The sequence below is a fragment of the Nannospalax galili genome, unplaced genomic scaffold (genome assembly GCF_000622305.1).
Source record: "Nannospalax galili isolate Female #2095 unplaced genomic scaffold, S.galili_v1.0 scaffold18, whole genome shotgun sequence".
NCBI lineage: Eukaryota > Metazoa > Chordata > Mammalia > Rodentia > Spalacidae > Nannospalax > Nannospalax galili.
The window spans coordinates 404,151-423,411 of record NW_008346548.1 but is presented as its reverse complement, the minus strand read 5'-3'; the positions used below and the strand labels follow the sequence as shown (position 1 = coordinate 423,411).

The following is a 19,261-nucleotide window of genomic DNA, read 5'->3' as shown; positions in this document are numbered from 1 at the left end:
TATGTAGCCTTTAGCTATGCATATGGACTCTTAAGAAATTATATTGGCCCCTTTAATCTTTGGTTATACTTTCCTTTTGGGTGTTTACGGCCATACGGTTGGCCCAGATAAACCAATTTATTTTTACTCTTAAAGTCGCTTGAGGATCTGTTCCTCAGGGGTCTTTTAGCCAAGAAACTAGCTACCTTTCTTTGGGGTCTTTTTACACTAACTGCCTAGCCAATTCCTACCTCCTATTCTTATCTCACCATCCTCTGAAGAGGTTATCCAACTTGCAGATAGGGAATTGGGAAGCAGATCACTCTGGCTTCTTCCATGCTGAACAGGGATATAGGGTGAGGCAATTGGGGTACCCCTTCAGTGAGTCTATCTAAAAGACTCCCAAATTGCATATCTCTTATCTGTAGGGGGAAAAGAAAGTCCTTGACTGGTGAATAGGAGATGTGAAGGAGAAGTAAAGGCAAGAGTTATTAGCATCACAAGTTCTAGACAGGGAGCTAGAAAAAAGTCAGAACAGGGCAAATTTCAAATGTCCATATGAGAGTCCATTGGAATTTCTTGATGAGAGCTTCCAAAAGCATCCCTCTATTGGGTTCCCCCTCATTTTTCTTTTTGTCTTCCAAGGCTGGACTTGAGAGTGATGGATTCAGGGTTGCTTTCAGGTATTTTGATAGCTGTTGGAGTGGTTAGAAGCAGTGTCAGTTCCCTCTCAAAGGCTTCTAGATAGGGAGAGAAAAGAAATCTATCCATCATTTTAGAACAATAGCTCGCTGTCTCCCTTAGCTACAGGTGAGCACTACAGTGTTGCAGACCAGGATTTGAAGTCTTATATCTAAGCAGCACTTTCTGATTAGGAACAAAATCATCAATGAGAAATAATTGTCTACATAACTTTTTATATGGATTTAAGCCTAATGTCTGGGAAGTATAATCCCTTGAACTCTTAAAGAAATATACTAATCATTTTACTCTTTGGTTATACTTTCCTTTTGGGTGTTTAAGACCATACAGTTGGCCAAAATAAATCAATTTATTTTTTATACTTAAGGTTGATTGAGGATCTGTTCCTCAGGGGTCACATGGGCTTGGGAGGAGCCCCTGGCTTCTTTCTTTTACCAGTTCCATCTATGTGAAGATAAGTCAAAGGTCCTGCTCAACCATGGCAGGTAGACTGTTCACTGGTTCAAGTCCATCTGGTGTGGTCTCCATGGTCTCCCTGAACAAGAGGACAGGTGACTCACCACAGTAACAGGACATTTTGAGAGATGTTCCATAGTCCCCTGGAGCTTAGATGACCTTAGAGGGCAAGGCAGTTTGCCACTATTTTAAACGATGCTTCAACACAGTGTGGTAGCTGAGTCTTTACATATATCCAGATGCTTTACTGAGGGTGAATGTTTAAAAATGGAATGCATGTCCTATTTTCATCTTATTGTTTATTATTTGGATTTTTATTGCTAGTGAGGTTAAAATTTTTTTATATTGGATATATATGGATATAGAAAGACAGAAACGTAGTAGCGTGTCTCCTAGTGCCCTTTGTCCATTTTTCTATTTGAGTATATTTCTATTTCTTATTTATAGGAGCTCTTTATATTTTAAGACTGCTGATGCTTATGTTATTATGTATGTTGTAAACGTTTTGTCCACTTTGTCATTTGAGCTTGGTTATGGTGTTTGGTACTATGTCCAGTTGCTCATTTTTTTATGAGATCAAGCCTAACACATTTTTCTTCCTTCATTGCACTTGTCTTGTTAGAAAGCCTTTAGTGAAGATCCTCTACCTCCAGCCTCCTTGTAATGCTGTTAAGTATGTAGGCACATAAAATTAAATTGGGCACCTGAGGGTCTTACCTTGCTTTTTAACCCTGATTACTGGTAGTAAGCAGGCTAGCTTTAATTTAAGCTTAGTCGCTCAGCAAAGGGGAATCAAAAGAATGATTATTGGGGCTTATGTAGCATTTTGGTCCCTTTCTTCTGGCAGTTTATCTACCTTTTTATCAGCTAGATAATTTTGTCTCTGCTGAGACCCAGAAGAGATTTGTATCTTAAGAAATAGCTGAGTAGAACCTTTTTTTCTACAAAGTTCTGTTATTACTTTTAAATGAAAAAAGTCAGCAGAAAATATTTTTCCTGTGCAAAACAGAAACAATTACTTTATAAATGTATACATATATATATATGTTTAGACTTTTTTCTTTTCAAAAATAATTTTTTATTTTATGTGTGTATTTTGTCTGCATGTGTATAAATGCACCCATGTTTGAAATGCCTAAGTAGGTCAGAAGATACTGGATCCTCTGGAATTAGAGTTAAGGATGATTGTTAGTTGTCAATGTGGGTAGCTGGGAACTGAACCCCAGTCCTGGAAAAGCAGCCAGTGTTCTTAAATGTTGAGCCATCTCTCCAGCCCCTAGACTTTTGGTTTTTGTTGTTGTCGTTGTTGTTGTTGTTGTTGCTGTTGTTGTTGTTGTTGTTGTTGAAACAGGGTCTCCCTGTTTGCCCCAGCTGGGCTGGAACTCTCCATGTAGACCAGGCTGGTCTGGATCCCATAGAGATCCTCCTGGAGTCTCTGCCTCCGGAGTAGTGGAATTTAAGCTGTGTGCTACCATGCCTGGTTTAGACCTTTTTTGTTTGTTTGTTTGTTTTTTGTTTTAATATGCCTCCATGTATCTGAAAGATGAAGAACAAAAATTTTTATCAAGCAAAAATAATATTGTAAAAAATTGAGCAGATGAAAACAGAGGGCTAGAATAGCCTCTGTTGCTTGCTAAGTAAACTCAGTATTTTCTAGAATGTACAGTGAAACATGAATAAATGAAAATACCAGCTCTTCAGTTAGATGCTCATTAATTATACAATCATAGGAATTCATGTACCAAGAATACACTATACTTGAATACTATACCTTGAAATTTTTCAGAATTATCAGTTAGCTAATAGGTGATTTTCTCTAATTAGGCCAGGCTGTGCAGTCCTTTTCTCTTAAGTACAATCTGCACCATTAAGCTTTTGTTTCATTTTCTTATTTTTATCTTAAAAAGTTACCATGATCCAAAAGAAATCTTGTTGCTGTACTCAAGGCTTTTACACAGTCTTGCTGGGCTAATAACATGTCATTACCACAAAGTTTAAAAGACTCTAAAACATCTACCCTGCTTGATGTTAAATTGCATAAGTAGGAATTCTCATGAATAAATGTCCACTGACATTTCTAAAATAAAAGGTTATTTTTTAAAGTCTTTAACATGTCAAAGTCTCCACATATCACTTCAGCTAAGTCTCAGAAAGCATTTCCATCTTTATGAAAAATATTTTTGAGTACTTGAGGATGGTACCCTGTTAAAGCTAAAAGCTTCTGATATTAGATTGCTCATAGTGTTTTCCTGTTGGTGCCAGTGCAGATGGCAGAATCAGTAGCTGATCCGACTGTAGCTTGTGAACTCAAACCATTCTAGAAGAGACATTTTAACTTGACATGAATTTGGGCCAGAGTAAGTTTTCCTGATTAAGAATGTTCCTTCCCTTCCCCTCTGTATAGAACTTGTAACTGAGTTTGAGTTCTATTAAATGACATTTACGTGGTAAATCTTTGAAATATATTAAGTCATGGGGTTGGGGAGATGGCTCAGTAGTTAAGAACACTGACTGTTCCTGCAGAAGACCTGGATTTGAATCCCAGCACCTACATGGCAGTTAACAACTGTCTGTAATTCCAGTTCTAGGGGATCCAACAGCCTCTTCTGTCCTCCGCAGGCATTGCACAACACGGGTGCACTTATCTACATGCAGGCAATACACACATACATGTAAAATAAAAATGATAAATAAAATACTAAAAAAGAAATATGAAGTCATATGTTAATACAAGATATTTAGGTAATATTGTTCTTATGTAGTACAGATATTTGCCTAGTAATCCTGGCTTTCCAAGTACTTTCCCAAAACAGATAGTCAAGGAATAGCAGAGACCAGTCTTTAAATTAGATCTTGGTACTGAAATCAATTCATATGCTATACTGTATTAAAGGATTGGTTTAGCACTGGATGGACAGGCATTGAAAGATCAGAACTGTTGTTGATCTGTAAGGGTATTCCTTAGTTTTCAAACACTCTTGAGAAAGAATACATCCTTTTCCATAAATTTTTCAAATTTCTATAAAATTTAGAGTCACTTATTTCATATTAAAATTTTCATAATATATATATGAAATAAGTTTGTCTAATTCAAAAAATAAATTTTCCAAATGAGAAATTTGTAAGAGAAGGCTGGATATGGTATGCATGCCTATAATCCCAGCACTTTTGAGAAGTTGAGGCAGGAGGATAAGGAATTCAAGGCCAGCTTTGGCTTCATAGTGTGTTGTAAGCCATGCCTGGCTACATAAGACCCTGTCTCATAAAACAAAGGGAAAAGAAAAAGAAACAAAAAGCATCTTGGTTAGTACAGGGGTCTTGGCTCATGACAATGGTTCTGACAGCTCTGGCCACTTTCCCACTTATTTTCATAGTGAACCCAGTGCACATTCTGAGTTACAAAGCCAAAGCTGGTGGCTTCTGAGATGGCGAGGCCTCAAGCACAGGGAAACTCTAGCTGGAGTGCAATGCAGTTGTACCACTGAACAAACTGTGCTAAGGAGGCAAAAGCTGGATGGATCTCATCAGTCCAGGCCTCTAAGTATTTGAGTTAGAACATTATCTTTTTCCCTAGGTCACTACCATGCCCTCTTTGTGGGAAAAGCCACCAGTCGGGAGCAGTGGTTGTATTCTCAGTCATTCCCCAGGAAGAACAACAAAGGGTAATAATGTTCAGTGTCCCCTTCAGAATGTCTCTGGAAACATACCTGACAGAAAGCAGCACGAGACCCTAGATATGGAAATCTTTCAACAATCAGGTGGTGATGAGAAGCCCACAAGGACTAGCTGGGAAGCAGAGCCTGGCTGCATGGAGCATTTCTGCAGCTGCCACATCTTCCAGCAACAGCTGATCATGCAGCAGCAGAAGAAACTTCAGGAACAACAGAAAACCATTCTGGAGCTAAGAGAAAACCAGCGGCTGGCAGAGGCCCAGTGGGCAGCTGAGCAAGCCACAGCAGTCATGGATGCACGGAGTCACCATCTGTCAAATCCCAGAGATGCAGAGGACCCACCGGGAACCTGCCAGAAGCTTCAAAAGTATGTTAGTTGTGTCAGAACACTCTTGACTTGTTTGGAGGGGCTTTACTTTGAGATAGAGAGGCTGCCGAGCTTCTCTGCCCTTCTGAAGTCCACGATCTTTACTTTTCTGTGCACTCTCAAAGATGCTTCAACTATTATGACTTGTCTATGTCAGTTATACATAGGTATTTGAACCAATGGCTGCCTATATGGGTTCCACTGTACCATTAGCATTTGGGTGGTAGTGGCTTTGTGTGAGAAACTTTGTAATTCTCCAGTAAAAGAGAAAAATACTCATTTTAACTAGATTTTTGAGTTTCTCATATGTTTACTACTGAGAAGCCAAGCCAGACAACATCAGGTCCACTGGAGCTAACTACCCATGATTAATTACCCAGCTTGAATTTTTAGTTGTTCAGAACAAAACTAAGTATCTTCAAACTTAGAATAGGAACCAAATTTCTCAAAGACCATTTAAGATAGTTTCAGAGGTATTTGAGACATACTGTATGACAAACAGTAAGATAAGAAGACTCTAGACCTTATTAGAAGACTAGGAAGGGATTCAGAACTCCTGAGTTGCTGGACCATATTTCTGTATGCCAGTTTATAATCTGGTATAATAATTCATCATCTCAGAGAAGATTAATTAAGTTTGGTAAAATGCTTTGAATTCCTCAGGCATAAAGGTCTTAAAGAAGCTGATTATCTGAATTGTTTTTATTTTTCTTTTTTCTTCCAGTTCATCTGTTTCTTCTCCTAGAGCTGAAGATACTAGAAATGATTCCCGAAATTCTCTTTCTGCACCTAAAAGGAACCCAAAGCAGCTGGCAGCACCACATCCCATACTGAAAGGCACGACCGTCTTGGTAGCCTTGGTGATGGTTGCCTTTTCTCTTGAAGTAGAATATAGAATATGTCTGAGACTGAATCCTTGCCACTCAGGTTTTGAGACTTGGCAGAATCTGGGCAAAATCTAAGATGGGTGGACATGGGAGGAATGGGATGTACCAGGGAGCCTCCAGTCCTTTTTTTTTTGCGGTGGCACCTGTGTGTCCGAACATGAACACATGAACACACACACACACACACACACACACACACACACACACACAGAGTTTTGAAGGTTGTATCATTTTTTTGAAATTTGAGGGTTTTATTGTGAAAAAAGAATAGGAAAATTACACAAATGATAACTCTGGGTAGCTGCTAAGACTAAACATACAACCCATTATATTTGGTCAGTGTTAAAACACTGATCAGTTTATAACAATCCAAGTCAAGTTGTAATGTAATTTTATCATTAATTGTGTCTTAATGGTAGTGTTATTGATAATAAAATGTATAAACCAGATAGTTTAATTTGGTAGCACTTTGGATACATATCGAACCCTTTATTTTAAAAATGAATAATACTATGAGAATATAGGCATTCCTTAAAGCCCACCTAGTGAATCTGCTAATTGTTCCTATCACATGGTCCCTTACCTATGTGTATGTGTGCATAGATAGTACAGCATATATATATACAATAGTTGTCAAAGTGATGACCATCATATATATATATATATATATATATATATGGTGTACATTTTTTGTTTTTATTTTTGCCTATGGCAAGATTGCTGCCCTAGCAAGAAATAATGACATCTGAAGGACACTGTGCCTGCAATCAATTTCCGTCAATGCAGAAATTTTCTATCTGTGCACCGATGTCTGCCAGGATAGCAGTTTATGCTGTCTTTGCCCACCACCAAGGTGGATCAGGAAATGTCCAGTTTAGTGGGATAAGTTTTTGAAATTATTGTTTGATCAAGGACTTACCTGTTTTAGAATCCTGATCTATTTTTCAAGTAGACATTAATGATTCAATCTAGAAAAGATGGGGAAAGGACGTATTGCTGAGACTGTTTCTCATTCTCTTTCACTTTAATCCTCTAGTCTATTTCTGCCTTCTTAAGGACAGTCTCACTCTGCCATCTGTGCCACCACCACTAATCATTTGTGGCAAAGCAGACACTTAATATCTGTAAGAAATAGCTTGGTGAGTTTTTTGTTTATTAATTCTTAAAACTTGGGCTTAAATTCTCTTCTCTGTAACATGGCCCAAGGATCTGAAGGCAACCATTGGCTGTCTTCAGTGCGAGAACTCAATGGTCTTGTTACTGTGCCCCTCCTGCCTGTGAAAGCCCTGACTGATTACAGAGTCATATTATCAGACCATCTTGCACATTTGTTTCTTTTGGATCGATATTTAATAAACTGTCAAGAACAGGAGTCTGACACTCAAATTCATTCTGATGCCAGTTCTCCAAATGCCTGGTACACTTCCATTTCCTGCCCATCTGGATATCTGGGTCTTAAAACTACATTAAAATGTATTCATCGTGACCCCAGACTTTAGCTTTCTTGTTGCTGTCAGATACACAGACACATGGACAGTGATTTCAGAAGAATTAGCAACTTCACTTAAAATGAGATTTAAGGAATGTTTCTATTCTGTATTTGCTAGACAAAGTTAAATTTTTCTGTGTTCATCAAAGATACAATTAAATTAAGATTTTGGCTTCTGAGTTTTATATACTAAAAGTCTACCATCTAGGCATGTTATCTTATTTAAACCAGTAGAATTTTAGTCTAATAAAAATGTAAACAGCCGAGCATGGTGGCACACACCTTTAATCCCAGCACTGGGGAAGCAGAGGCAGGCAGATCTCTGTGAGTTCAAGGCCAGCCTGGTCTACATAGTGAGTTCCAGGCCAGCTGGGGCTACTGGGAGACCCTGTCTCAAAAAAAGACCCAAAACAAAAAAATGTAAACAAAAACAACGAACTTGTAAATTGCTCATCATCTCTGAAGATGGGATGTTAGATCTTTAACCTGTTGAGTTGGGTAAGTTTTATGTCTCTGCTTTTTATGAGACAGCCAGCACTCAACTTACAAGAAGGCTCTAATGATAACTCTAAATGTTTTCCCTAAATAGAGAAGTTTCTTTTACAGAATTTCTCTTTATATATATTGGAACTATGTTACTATTTTTTAGCCATGGAAGAGAGAGCAGTTCAACGAGCCGAACGTAGGAGGATCTTGGCAGAAAGGAAGAAAAAACAAGAAGAAGACAAATTGGTAATACATTCAGAATGCAAACTGAGGCAAGCAAAATGATTTGTTCAGATCTCAAAAACAGAACCTTTCTTATTCAAGTCTCCTGAGATGATAAGAGTTAGACCTACTTTAGAAAAGGCTTGTGGCCTATTCCTCTGAATTCAGTTATAGTTTTAAGAAAATAAATTAGGTTGTACACCTCATTGGCACACTAGAAAGGACATGATACAGAAGTTAATGACAGCTATTAAACCAGAAAATTCATAGGTACCCACTAATAGCACATTATAGATAGATGCCTGACCCAGAGAGTTTGTAAACGCAAATAGTTCTTACCTTCTAAAGTTTTGATCTAGACTGTCAGAAGTAATTCTGCATGTACCAAGTAAAAATTTTAAATTCTAACCATTTCAGGGTAGGCTGGTTTGGTGAAATGAAAGAAAAATTGTCTCCACATTGCACTTTCTACTTCACCCGTGAAAGTTTTTTGTTATCATAAAATATATATGTAACTCCAGAGACAGGGCAGGTATTTGGTAAATACTTCACTTGCTTCAACATAAAAGATCTTTTTCCTATGCGGAGGAAGTGTTCTGATTTTTCTGCCTTCTAATCTCCTTCAGGCCCAATTAAAAGCCCAAGAGGAGGAACGTCAAAAGAAAGAGGCAGAAGAAAAGGAAGCTCAACGTGAGAGAAAACGAGAAGAAAAGAGGCTGAAACAAATGGTTAGTAGTGTCTTTGGCCAGTCACCTCTGTGGGGCCTGCTGTTGGCCATCAGCAGCTCTGTTTGCCTTCTCCACTCCAGAGCTTTTGTCTGGATACTGTTCTTACCCTCACCCTCTTCTCTCCATCTTATATAGTGAAATACACCCATTCTTCAGAGCCTTGCTCAAACACGACTTCTTCCAAATTAACCTGTCCTGCCCTGCCCACTCTCCTTCCACCCATGGTTGGGTGGGATTCCCCTTCGAGGAGTATTGGATATCTTTCCTTCAGCCCATTACTGATGCTTATAATCATACATCTGTTTCTGACCATTTTGCTCATTTTTCTATCCTCAACTAAACTATATTCCTTAAGAGTAAAGACTGCAGTCAGGTTTGCTCCTTATTGTGTTGGTCCTCACTGTACCCAGAGTATAGGAAGCACTAAGCAAATGTGCTGAAGGAGAGAGTGAAGGAATGAACAAGTAGAAGAAAATACAGAAGAATCAAGAGATAGAGTTCTTGTTTTCAGAGTTATTAAATTCTAGTTGAGAGGAGAAATTCTAAAACTGTATGCCTATCAGAGACAGTATCCAAGATATCATCATGTGCTACACAAAACAAAAGAAGTTAAGAAGTCATGTAAGGCACAATCCATGGAGATTTTGGAGACACAGAAACTAAGTCAATGTAAGAAATCTCTAAAAACAGCTGTTTCTTTCCTAAAAAACTGTAGTGAGAGATTCTAAAATCACATTTCCCCAACATGTGTTGTATTCTGTGTCATACTAGTGGTTCCTGAAATAAGTTGTTTTGAAGAAGTGTAATTCTGTAGTCAAATAGTTTTAGAAAACATTGTTTAAGATAAACAGAGTTCTTCAATTAGTTGACTTCTCAAAAACTTTTGACATCCTACCAGACAGTATGCGTCTTCAGAAGAGAGACACAGCATGTCAAGTAGTCACATTATCTGACTACAGCACCTGTTTTTATAAATCAACCACTAACATGGGCAATTTGGGTTGGTCTACTGTAAAGTAATGAGGTAATTTTAAAAACATACAATATAAAAACAGTTGTCCCTCATCTCTGTATCTCTGTTCATTGTACTTTTTTTTTAAATCTGTGAGCTCATCACTCAAGAGTTAACCACTCTTAAGTATCGTAGCATCTTAGTCTAGCTACTTCTGCTCTTTTCTCTATGTATCTCTCTTTTTTTAATAGGTAGACCATTGTGCAGTTGTAGGTATGTATAGATTTAAACTTTTATTTTCATTTTTAGAGTCTATCATGAGTCTATTCACTTACCATTCAGAATTCTTCAAGGCTGCCTAATTTATATATAGGATGACATTAAAAAAATAATCTTTGTTTTCAGTTAATACAGAAAATGTGTAAGGGTAGTGCAGAGAACTGTCTGTGCCTCTCATTCCATTTGTTTCCCCTATTGCTAACCCATACTACTGTGATGCAGTTGTTAGAAGTCAACATGAGCACATTAGCTGCAGATACCATTTGGATTTCACTCACTTTCCCATTAATATTGAAGATCTAATTCAGGGTATCATATTCATACAGTTGTCTTGTCTCCTCAGTATCCTCTAGTCTGTAGCAATTTCTCAGTCTTTCCTAATTTGTCATGAGTCTTCTGAAGATTTTGAGAATTACTAGTCAACTGATTTTGTAGAATGTCCCTCCATTTGTATTTGATGTTTTTCTTACCATCATTTTGCACTAGTGGGGTTTCCATGGTGAAGTTCCCTCCTAAGCACAGGCTAGCATTATACATGAGAACCAGATGATGTATCCCTGTGATGTCACCTGATGACTTGGTGAGTTGGTGCTTGGAAGAATCCACTGGTGAAACTATTCATATCTAGACTTTTCTTGTTTAGGGGATTTGATGGATGGGGTGAAACAGGGTCTTACTCTATAGTCCAGACTGGCCTGGACCTCACTGGGCTAACCTCAAACTCATGGCAATCCTCCTGCTGAGGCTTCCTGGGTACTGGAATTATAGATATGAGCCTCTATGCCTGGCTTTTTAGGGGATTTTTAATAGTATAGTCTATTTCTTTAAGATAAATAGGAATATTGGAAGCTCTTTTTTTTCTTGAGTAAACCTTGTTTTGAGTTTCTTAGAATAGAGTTTATATTATCATATTACTCTGCTTTAAAATTTTTTTTTAATAAGTCAGACATGGCGATACACACCTTTGATCCCAGCACTTGGGAGGCAGAGGCAGGCAGATCTCTGTGAGTTCAAGGCCAGGCTGGTCTACATAATGAGTTCCAGGCCAGCTGGGGCTATAGGGAGACCCTGTCTCAAAAAGACCAAAAAAAAAAAAAAAAGCATTACATTTATTGTGTATACTTGTATGTATGTATGTATGTATGTATATATGTATTTGTGTTTATATGCACACACAAGTACTGTGATATGTATATGGAGATCAGAGAATAACTTGCAGGAGTTATTTTTCTCCTTTTACCTGGGAATTGAACTCAGGTCATCAGGCTTGGTGGCAAGTACCTTTGTCTACTAAGCTACCTTGCAGCCTTCCCCTCCCTTTTTGAGACAGGTTCTGATGTATCTCAGGCTACCCTTGAACTTACTGTGTACTCAAGAATGACTTTAAACTTGCCGAGTGTGGTGGCACATGCCCTTAATCTCAGCACTTGAGAGGTAGAGGCAGGCAAATATCTGTGAGTTCGAAGCCAGCCTAGTCTAAATAGCAAGTTCCAGGCCAGCCAGGGCTACATAGTGAGGTCCTGTCTCAAAAAAACAAACAAAACATCAACAACAACAAAAAATAAATGACCCTGAGCTTCTCATCCTCCGGCCTCTACCTACCAAGTGCTAGGATTACATGTTCCACCACTTCCAGTTTAGGCAGTGAAGGGGATCCAACCCTGGGCTTCCAGAATATTAGGCAAGCACTTTACCAGTTGAGCTACATCCTTAGCCCCTTATGACCTTTATATTGGTGCTAATGGTTCATCTTTAAGATCTGATATGGTAATTTATTTATTCTCTCTTTTTCCTTGGTTTGCCTGGATATAGGTTTGTTCATTTTATTTCTTTTTAAAGATTTTTTTTTTTGCTTATGTGTTGTGTGTAAGCCTGCATGAGTTTATGTGCATCACATATGTGCAAGTGCTATGGAGGTCAGAAAAAGGGCATTAGATCCCCTGAAACTGTAGTTTTGGGCTGCCTGATGTAGGTGCCGGGAACTGCACCTGGGTCCTCTGCAAGAGTAATTAAGTACTCTTAACTAGAGCCATCTCTCCAGCCCCATAAATTTTATTTCTTTTATAAAAGGGAGAGGCATGGTAGTGTGTAATTTTAATCCCTCCTACACTGGGAGGGCTAGAAGCAGGAGGATTATGTGTTCAAGCTTCCCTGGGCTACATGAGACCCTGTCTCAAACACACACACACACACACACACACACACAAAACAGCAGTAAAAACCTGCACATATTCATTTCCTTATTGTTTCCTGGTTTCAATTTTACTGATTTTAACTGTGTGCCCATGAACACAGTTGTTCTTTCTGTAGTTTCTGTGATGGAAGCTTAAGTTACTGATTTTCTTTATTATTATTATTATTATTATTTGAGAATTTCATACATTTATATAATGTGGTTTGATCATATCCATACTCCATCACCTCCTTTCAAATTCCTCCCCTAACCCCACCACCACTTTCCCCTCCCAACTTCATGTGCTCTGTTTTTAAATCCACTGAGTCTACTTAGTGCTGCTTAGTGCATGCATGTAGGACCATCTGCCAGAGCACAGGCAGCCTCTCAGGGGCCGCACTGATTGTCAATCTCCTTTTCCAGTGTGCACATTCAGCGCTATAAATTTTCTTCTGAGTACTCCTTTACTTGTATCACATACATTTTGATAGTTTCATCTTCATTTGTTCAAAGAATTTTTAATTTTCCTTGACTTTCTCTTTGTACCATGTGATAATTAGAAGTGTAATCTTTATATTTCAAACATTTGGGAATATCCCAGCTTTCCACTGATTTTTAGTTTAATTTCATTGTGGTTCCAGAGTTACATTCTATTAAAATTTTTGGGACTAAAGATGTAGTTCAGTTGGTAGAGTACTTGCCTAGCATGCACAAAGCACTGGGTTCCATCCCTAGTGCCACATAAATTGGGTATGATGCAATCTCAGCACTCAGGAGGAGAAGGCAGGAAAATGGAAGGTTCATGGGCACTCTCAACTACATAGTGAATTCAAGCCCAGCCTGGGATGCATGAAACCCTGTCTCAAAAAAAATTAAAGTTTTTTTTTTTATTGACAATCTTCATGAATGCTCCATGTGTACAAGAGAAGAATATGTACTCTATTGTTGATCTCTCTGAGACTCATTGCTTGAGTATGTTGTTCAGGTCTTTTATATCCTTACTGATTTGCTACCTACTTGTTTTGACAGTACTGAAAGAGAAACGTTGAGGTCTGATTAAAAGTCTGATTAAATTTATACATTTGTGTGTTTCTCTTTCATAGCTGTGTTATGACTCTTTTACTGTCTGTGAAGATCTTTTAGGATATTTTAAGATATGTTACTGAGTGCTGTATTAGCCAGAGTTCTCTAGAGGAACAGAGCTGATCTATATTAATATATATTAATATATATATGAATGTATATATTAAAAGGGGATTTATAAGATTGGCTGCATGATACAATCTGGACAGTCCAACAGTGGTTGTCTTCTCCATACTGGAGAGGGTGAGAACCCAGTAGCTGCTCAGTCCACAAGGATGGTGCCTCAGTAGTCCTAATATGTCACTGAAACCCTGGGAAATTCCTGGAGAGCCACTGGTCTTTAGTGCGCAGTGGAAGCCTAAAGAAACTCAGTTTCTGATATCAGCACATGAATGTGACAGCAGTCACAGCAACAGGGTCGGCAGACCTGCTGGTGAGAGCAAAGGCAAACAGGTACAAAAGCAAAGCTTTTTTTCTTTTTTTCTTTCTGACCTTTTAAAAATCTAGGCTGCTTCCAGAAGGTGCCACTCTTTTTTCCTTCTTCTCTGATATTTATTTATTATTTATTTATTTATGTGTCTTTTGAGACAGGGTCTCCCTGTAGCCTCAGCTGGCCTGGAACTCTCTATGTAGACCTGGCTGGCCTTGAACTCAAGAGATCTGCCTGCCTCTGCCTTACAAGTGCTGGGATTAAAGGCATGAGCCACCACGCCTGGCCTGTCTTCTCTTATTTTAATGAACATCTTTATGATTCTGTTTTATCTTTTTCATTGAGTTATTTGATTTCCTTTTTAAAACATTTTTAGTGTTGCCTCATGCTTAACATACACTTTTAAGTCAATCTTCCTCCAGCACTTTCACATGTTACCAAAGAGCTTTACGTGTTTCTGTTTCTTCCTTCTTATCATGTTATTTTTGACATGTGTCACATTTTGCTTGGATTTATGTGTTAAATACTCAGTACCTTGCTAAAGTTATTGTCTTAAACAGTTATCTTTTGGTGGCATTAAAAATAAGATTGTAAGAGCCAGAGGTGGATAATAACCACAAGGAAACAGCTTTCCAGACAGCTGGTCATTTACTCATATGAAGTCACAGTGGTGACAGCATGCAAAAGACCCATGCAATCTCAAGTCAGAAAAAATCCCAGCATAGAGTGTGAAAGTGGGGAAGAAGTCCCAGTCTCAGCTGAGGAACTATTGGCAGCTGACCACTATTGGGAGAAGGAGAGTTGGTTTTCTTTAAGGGTATGATACTAGAGAGGTTAACCAGGCTCCAGTGGATGAACACACACTGAAGGACATTTGGGGACACAAATTTGGCTTGAGAGCCCTTAATATATATGACGGAGCACATGTAATCGGGGCGGGAGGGGGATATAAGAGGAGTGCAGATAGGGAAGGGGGTCTAAATATGATCAAAGTATATTGTATGAAATTTGCAAAATTTCAATTAAAATATAAAAAAATTTAAAAAGATTGTTCTATGAAGGCAGAATGTAGCCATCAAGGTAACAGGTTAGGGCTGGGGAACAAAATTCATGCTGGTACCATGGACAGGGTAGAGCTCCAGTTCCTTACCTTCTGGGTCCCAGCACCTGAGGGATCCTAGCCCTGGGCACAGTCAGGACACCCAGGATGCTGTGGAATGACTCCCAAACATGGCCCTTTAAGCTGAAGCAAAGCTGAAATCTACCACCAACTCATATAGCTCATCCACCATCATCAGCTGTTGGGGGGAGCAGAAAAAGGAAAAATACCAAGAGCTGGTCACTATGCAGAGAGCCTTAACTGGGGAGGGCTGTCTACCTACCTCAGAAGGCATGGGTAAAATTCTTTCTTTAAGGCCCAGAGTAAAGGAGAGATGGACACTAAGAAATAAGATTATTGTATTTTACCTTACATCTCTGATGTTCTTCATTTCTTTGTGTAGACCCAAGTTCTTAATCTGTGTTATATTCTTTCTGCCTGAAGGACTTTCTTTAACATTTCTTGTCAGGTAGGTCTTCTGGCATCAAATTCCCTCAGTTTTTATTTGACCTCTTTGCTTGCAGATAGCCTCAGCCACACTGTATCCTTACATGACCTTTTCCTGGGTGCATGTTCATGAAGAGAGAATTAGAGCTCTCTGGAATCTCCTTTCATACAGATACTAATCCTATCAGGTCATTTCCTCTTAACTCTCACATAGTCCTATGTACTAGTACGGCCACAGTAGAGTTAGGGTTTTAACACTGGGAATTCAGCTGGAGGTGGGGAGACATGTAGTCCATAGCGTTGGTGATGAGTTTCTTCCCCCTGCTGCCTTTAAGACTTGTGTCTCATTTTTAGGTTCTTGAACATATCTAGATATGGTTTGTTAGTTGGGTTGTTTACCTTGCTTCATATATAGTTTTGTGTTTTGTCATGAAATTTGAAAATATGTTTATTCCTTATTTCTTCAAATATTTCACCTATCTCTATTTTCATTTTCCTTTTGGGTTCCCAATTGTGAAGTGTTACTGTTTCAGTATTCTACTGTTCTTTTTACTCTTTTTTCTGTTGCTGACTTCCTTAATCCTATTTTCAAGTTTCATGATTCTTTCTTCAGCTGTTTCATCTAATAATAAACACATTGATGGCCCTCTTCATTTCTGTGACCATGTGTTTCTTTTGTTTTTGTTTTTTTTTTTTAGAAGAAGCATTTCATTACAGCTTTAACATAATCAGTAACAATTTCCAGAGCAAGGATGCATTTCTTTCAAGAGTGACTGTAAATTTTTAGGTTCACAGTTGAATTAATATAGTTATACCATATTGAACTCAGTATTACCCTCTACGACATAAAATTGAATGAGTTTTTACCCTTTAAAGAACATCTCCATTTTATTTTAAAGTATGCTGTTTCCTACATTTTTAATGCTACTAACAGATGTTTGCACATGTCTTTAATCTCTATGTAGCTGATGATTACTAGTCACAGTTGGTTACACTTGGATCCTTAGTATGGATATAAAGTCATCAGGTAGATTTCAATGGTAATGTTTATCACCTCTACTAATTAACATGAAGTAAATTTTTATGCTTCCTCCTCAAATATGTCTTTTCTTAAATTTGTTGATTTTTTGTATGTATATCATACAGAATATCCCACACAATCGTATTCATCAATATACCTACTTCCCAGATGGCACCCTCCCATAGCCTCCCCCCCACACACACTAGAGCCCATATACTCTGTCATCCCTGTTACTGTCCACTGTGTTGTCAGCGCCCCCAACCATTCTCCAGTGCTTGTCTGTCTGCTGAATCTAGTCAGCCTATGTAGAGATGCTTGTTTTAGGAAAATTAACTGTTCCTCATCTAGCAGCAATCAGTTGTCAATATTCCTTTAGATAAGATTGGGGTATGCTGTTCATTTTACAAGTTCTATGCTGAGTTACTGTCTGGGAGTCTTTTGGGCCACCCTGGCCAATAACTCAGAGGAAGGTATCTCCTGCCTGGCATTGTTTCTTGTTATGGATTTATTTTTACTCTTAAGGTCATTTGAAGATCTGTTCCTCAGGGGTAACATTGGCTTGGGAGGAGCCCCTGGCTCCTTTCTTTTACCAGTTCCGTCTATGTGAAGCTAAGTCAAAGGTCCTACTCAACCGTGGCTGGCTTCGCTTGGAAGCATGGAGGAAATGATTCCTCTGTGTTGACCCTCTTCTTTGTAGACTGGACACTGGTTCAGGTCCATCTGGTGTGGTCTCCACGGCCTCCTTGATCAAGAGGAAAGGTGACTCACCACAGGTCCAGGACATTTTGAGAGATGCTCATAGTCCCCTGGAACTTAGTCGACCTTGGGAGGCAAGGAGCAAAAACTGTCTTTTAAGTCCCTCTGTCCAAATTAGTATAGGCCCCATAGTATGGCTGTTAAACATCTAAGAAGTTTAGTTCCAACAGTCTGGTACTTTTAATTACCATGTGCCATGTAGACAGAACTTGGGAAAAGACCAAACGCTCTTGGATAAACCTTGCCTAGGCATATATTACATTCTTTGATCTGGTTGTATGTATAATTTGTCAGTAGGTTGTTGGCCTAATATGGTTCCCGCTGGTTTTCTAAAACTAGGTAGGCATTATTTAATCTCTCGCATTATCTAACCCTTCCACCATGGTTTCCCATTTAAGGTGCCCCCATTTCTCCCTTAATAATACCCTTCTCCTATGGTCCTACCTCTCTTGAGCTCCTTCTTTCCCTTTATCCCCTAGGTTCCTTGTATAACCTTCCCTCCGCCCTTCTCTTAAAATAACCCCATTTTTATCCATATCTCCCTTATTAACACTTGTTTTCTGCTGTTCTTCTCTTTCATATTCTTTCTTTTCCTTTATCTCCCTGGTCCCTTTTCATTATCCTGGTTCCTGTAGTTTTGTCTGGATACATACTCATAAGGATTTGGTACTAGGATCTACATACAAGGGAGAACATATGTCGTTTTTTGTTTTTTTTTTCTTTCTTTCTGAGTCCATGTTACTTAGTATAACAGTTTCTAGTTCCATCCATTTACCTGCAAATTTCATGATTTCATCTTTCTTTACTGCTGAGTAAAACTCCATCATATAAACGAACCACATTTTCATTATCCACTCATCAATTGAGGGACACTTAGGTTGCTTCCATCTCTTAGCTATTGTGAAAAGAGCAGCAACAAACATGGATGTATAAGTGTCTCTGCAATAGGATGACTTCTTTGGGTATATGCCAAGGAGTGGTATAACTGTGTCTAATGGTAGGTTTATTTGTAGTTTTTTAAGAGTTCTCCACACTACTTTCCATAAGGGTTGAACAAGTTTGCAGACCCACCAGCAGTGGATGAGTGTTCCCCTTTCCCCACATCCTCTCCAACATTTGGTATCATTTAGTCTCTTGATCTTAGCCAGTCTGAAATCTTAAAGTGGTTTTAATTTGCATTTCCCTAATTATTAGTGATGTTGAACACCTTTTAAGATGCTTCTTAGCCATCTTTAATTCTTTTGAGAACTCTCTGTTCAGCTCCTTAGTCCATCTTTTAATTGGGTTACTTCCTTTCTTGATTCTCTTTTGAGTTTTTTTATATATTCTGGATGTTAAACCTCTGTCAGATGTGTCTCTGGTGAAGATTTTCTCCCATTCTGTGGGCTTTCTCTTCACCTCCTTGGTTGTTTCTTTTGATGTACAGAAGCCTTTTAGTTTAATGAGGTCCCATTTGTTGATTCTTGACCTTGTTTCCTAGGCAGTTGATGTCTCGTTTAGAAAATCCTTTCATACACCTGTATCTTCTAGGTTTCATCCAATGTTTTCTTCTAACAGTTTCAGAGTTTCAGGCTTCACATTGAGGTCTTTGATCCATTTGGAGTTGACTTTTGTGCAAGGTGAAAAATAGGGGTTTAGTTTCATTCTTCTACAGGTGGAGATCCAGTTTTGCCAGCACCATTTGCTGAACATGCTGTCTTTCCTCCAGTTAATGTTCTTGGCCCCTTTGTCAAATATCAGGTGGCTGAAAATGCATGTACTCATATTTGGGTCTTCAGTTTTGTTCCATTGATCTATGGGTCTATTTTTGTACCAGTACCATTGTTGTTTTTGTGACTATAGCTCTATAATACAGTTTCATATCTGGTATAGTAATCCCCCCAGCATTGCTCTTAATGCTCAGGATTGCTTTGACTATCCGAGATATTTTGTGCTTCCATAGGAAGGTTTTTTCAAATTCTGTGAAAAATGTCATGGGGATTTTGATTGGCATTGCATTGAATCTATAAATGGCTTTTGGTAGGATGGTCATTT

At 38.5% G+C, this 19,261-nt stretch overlaps 1 protein-coding gene across 7 annotated transcripts in view; it reads left to right on the top strand.

Moving 5' to 3' along the window:
• Ccdc191 (coiled-coil domain containing 191) overlaps positions 1 to 19,261 on the top strand; it is a 102,554-nt gene that overhangs the window by 61,755 nt on the left and 21,538 nt on the right. For 6 of the 7 annotated variants that reach the window (XM_029568174.1, XM_029568172.1, XM_008842859.3 and 3 more), the window contains 4 exons: positions 4,712 to 5,175; positions 5,900 to 6,012; positions 8,201 to 8,283; positions 8,886 to 8,987. In XM_029568174.1, coding sequence (XP_029424034.1) covers positions 4,712 to 5,175; positions 5,900 to 6,012; positions 8,201 to 8,283; positions 8,886 to 8,987 — 762 coding nt within the window. The remainder of the gene's footprint in view (positions 1 to 4,711; positions 5,176 to 5,899; positions 6,013 to 8,200; positions 8,284 to 8,885; positions 8,988 to 19,261) is intronic. The other variant, XM_029568173.1, reaches the window with a different exon arrangement.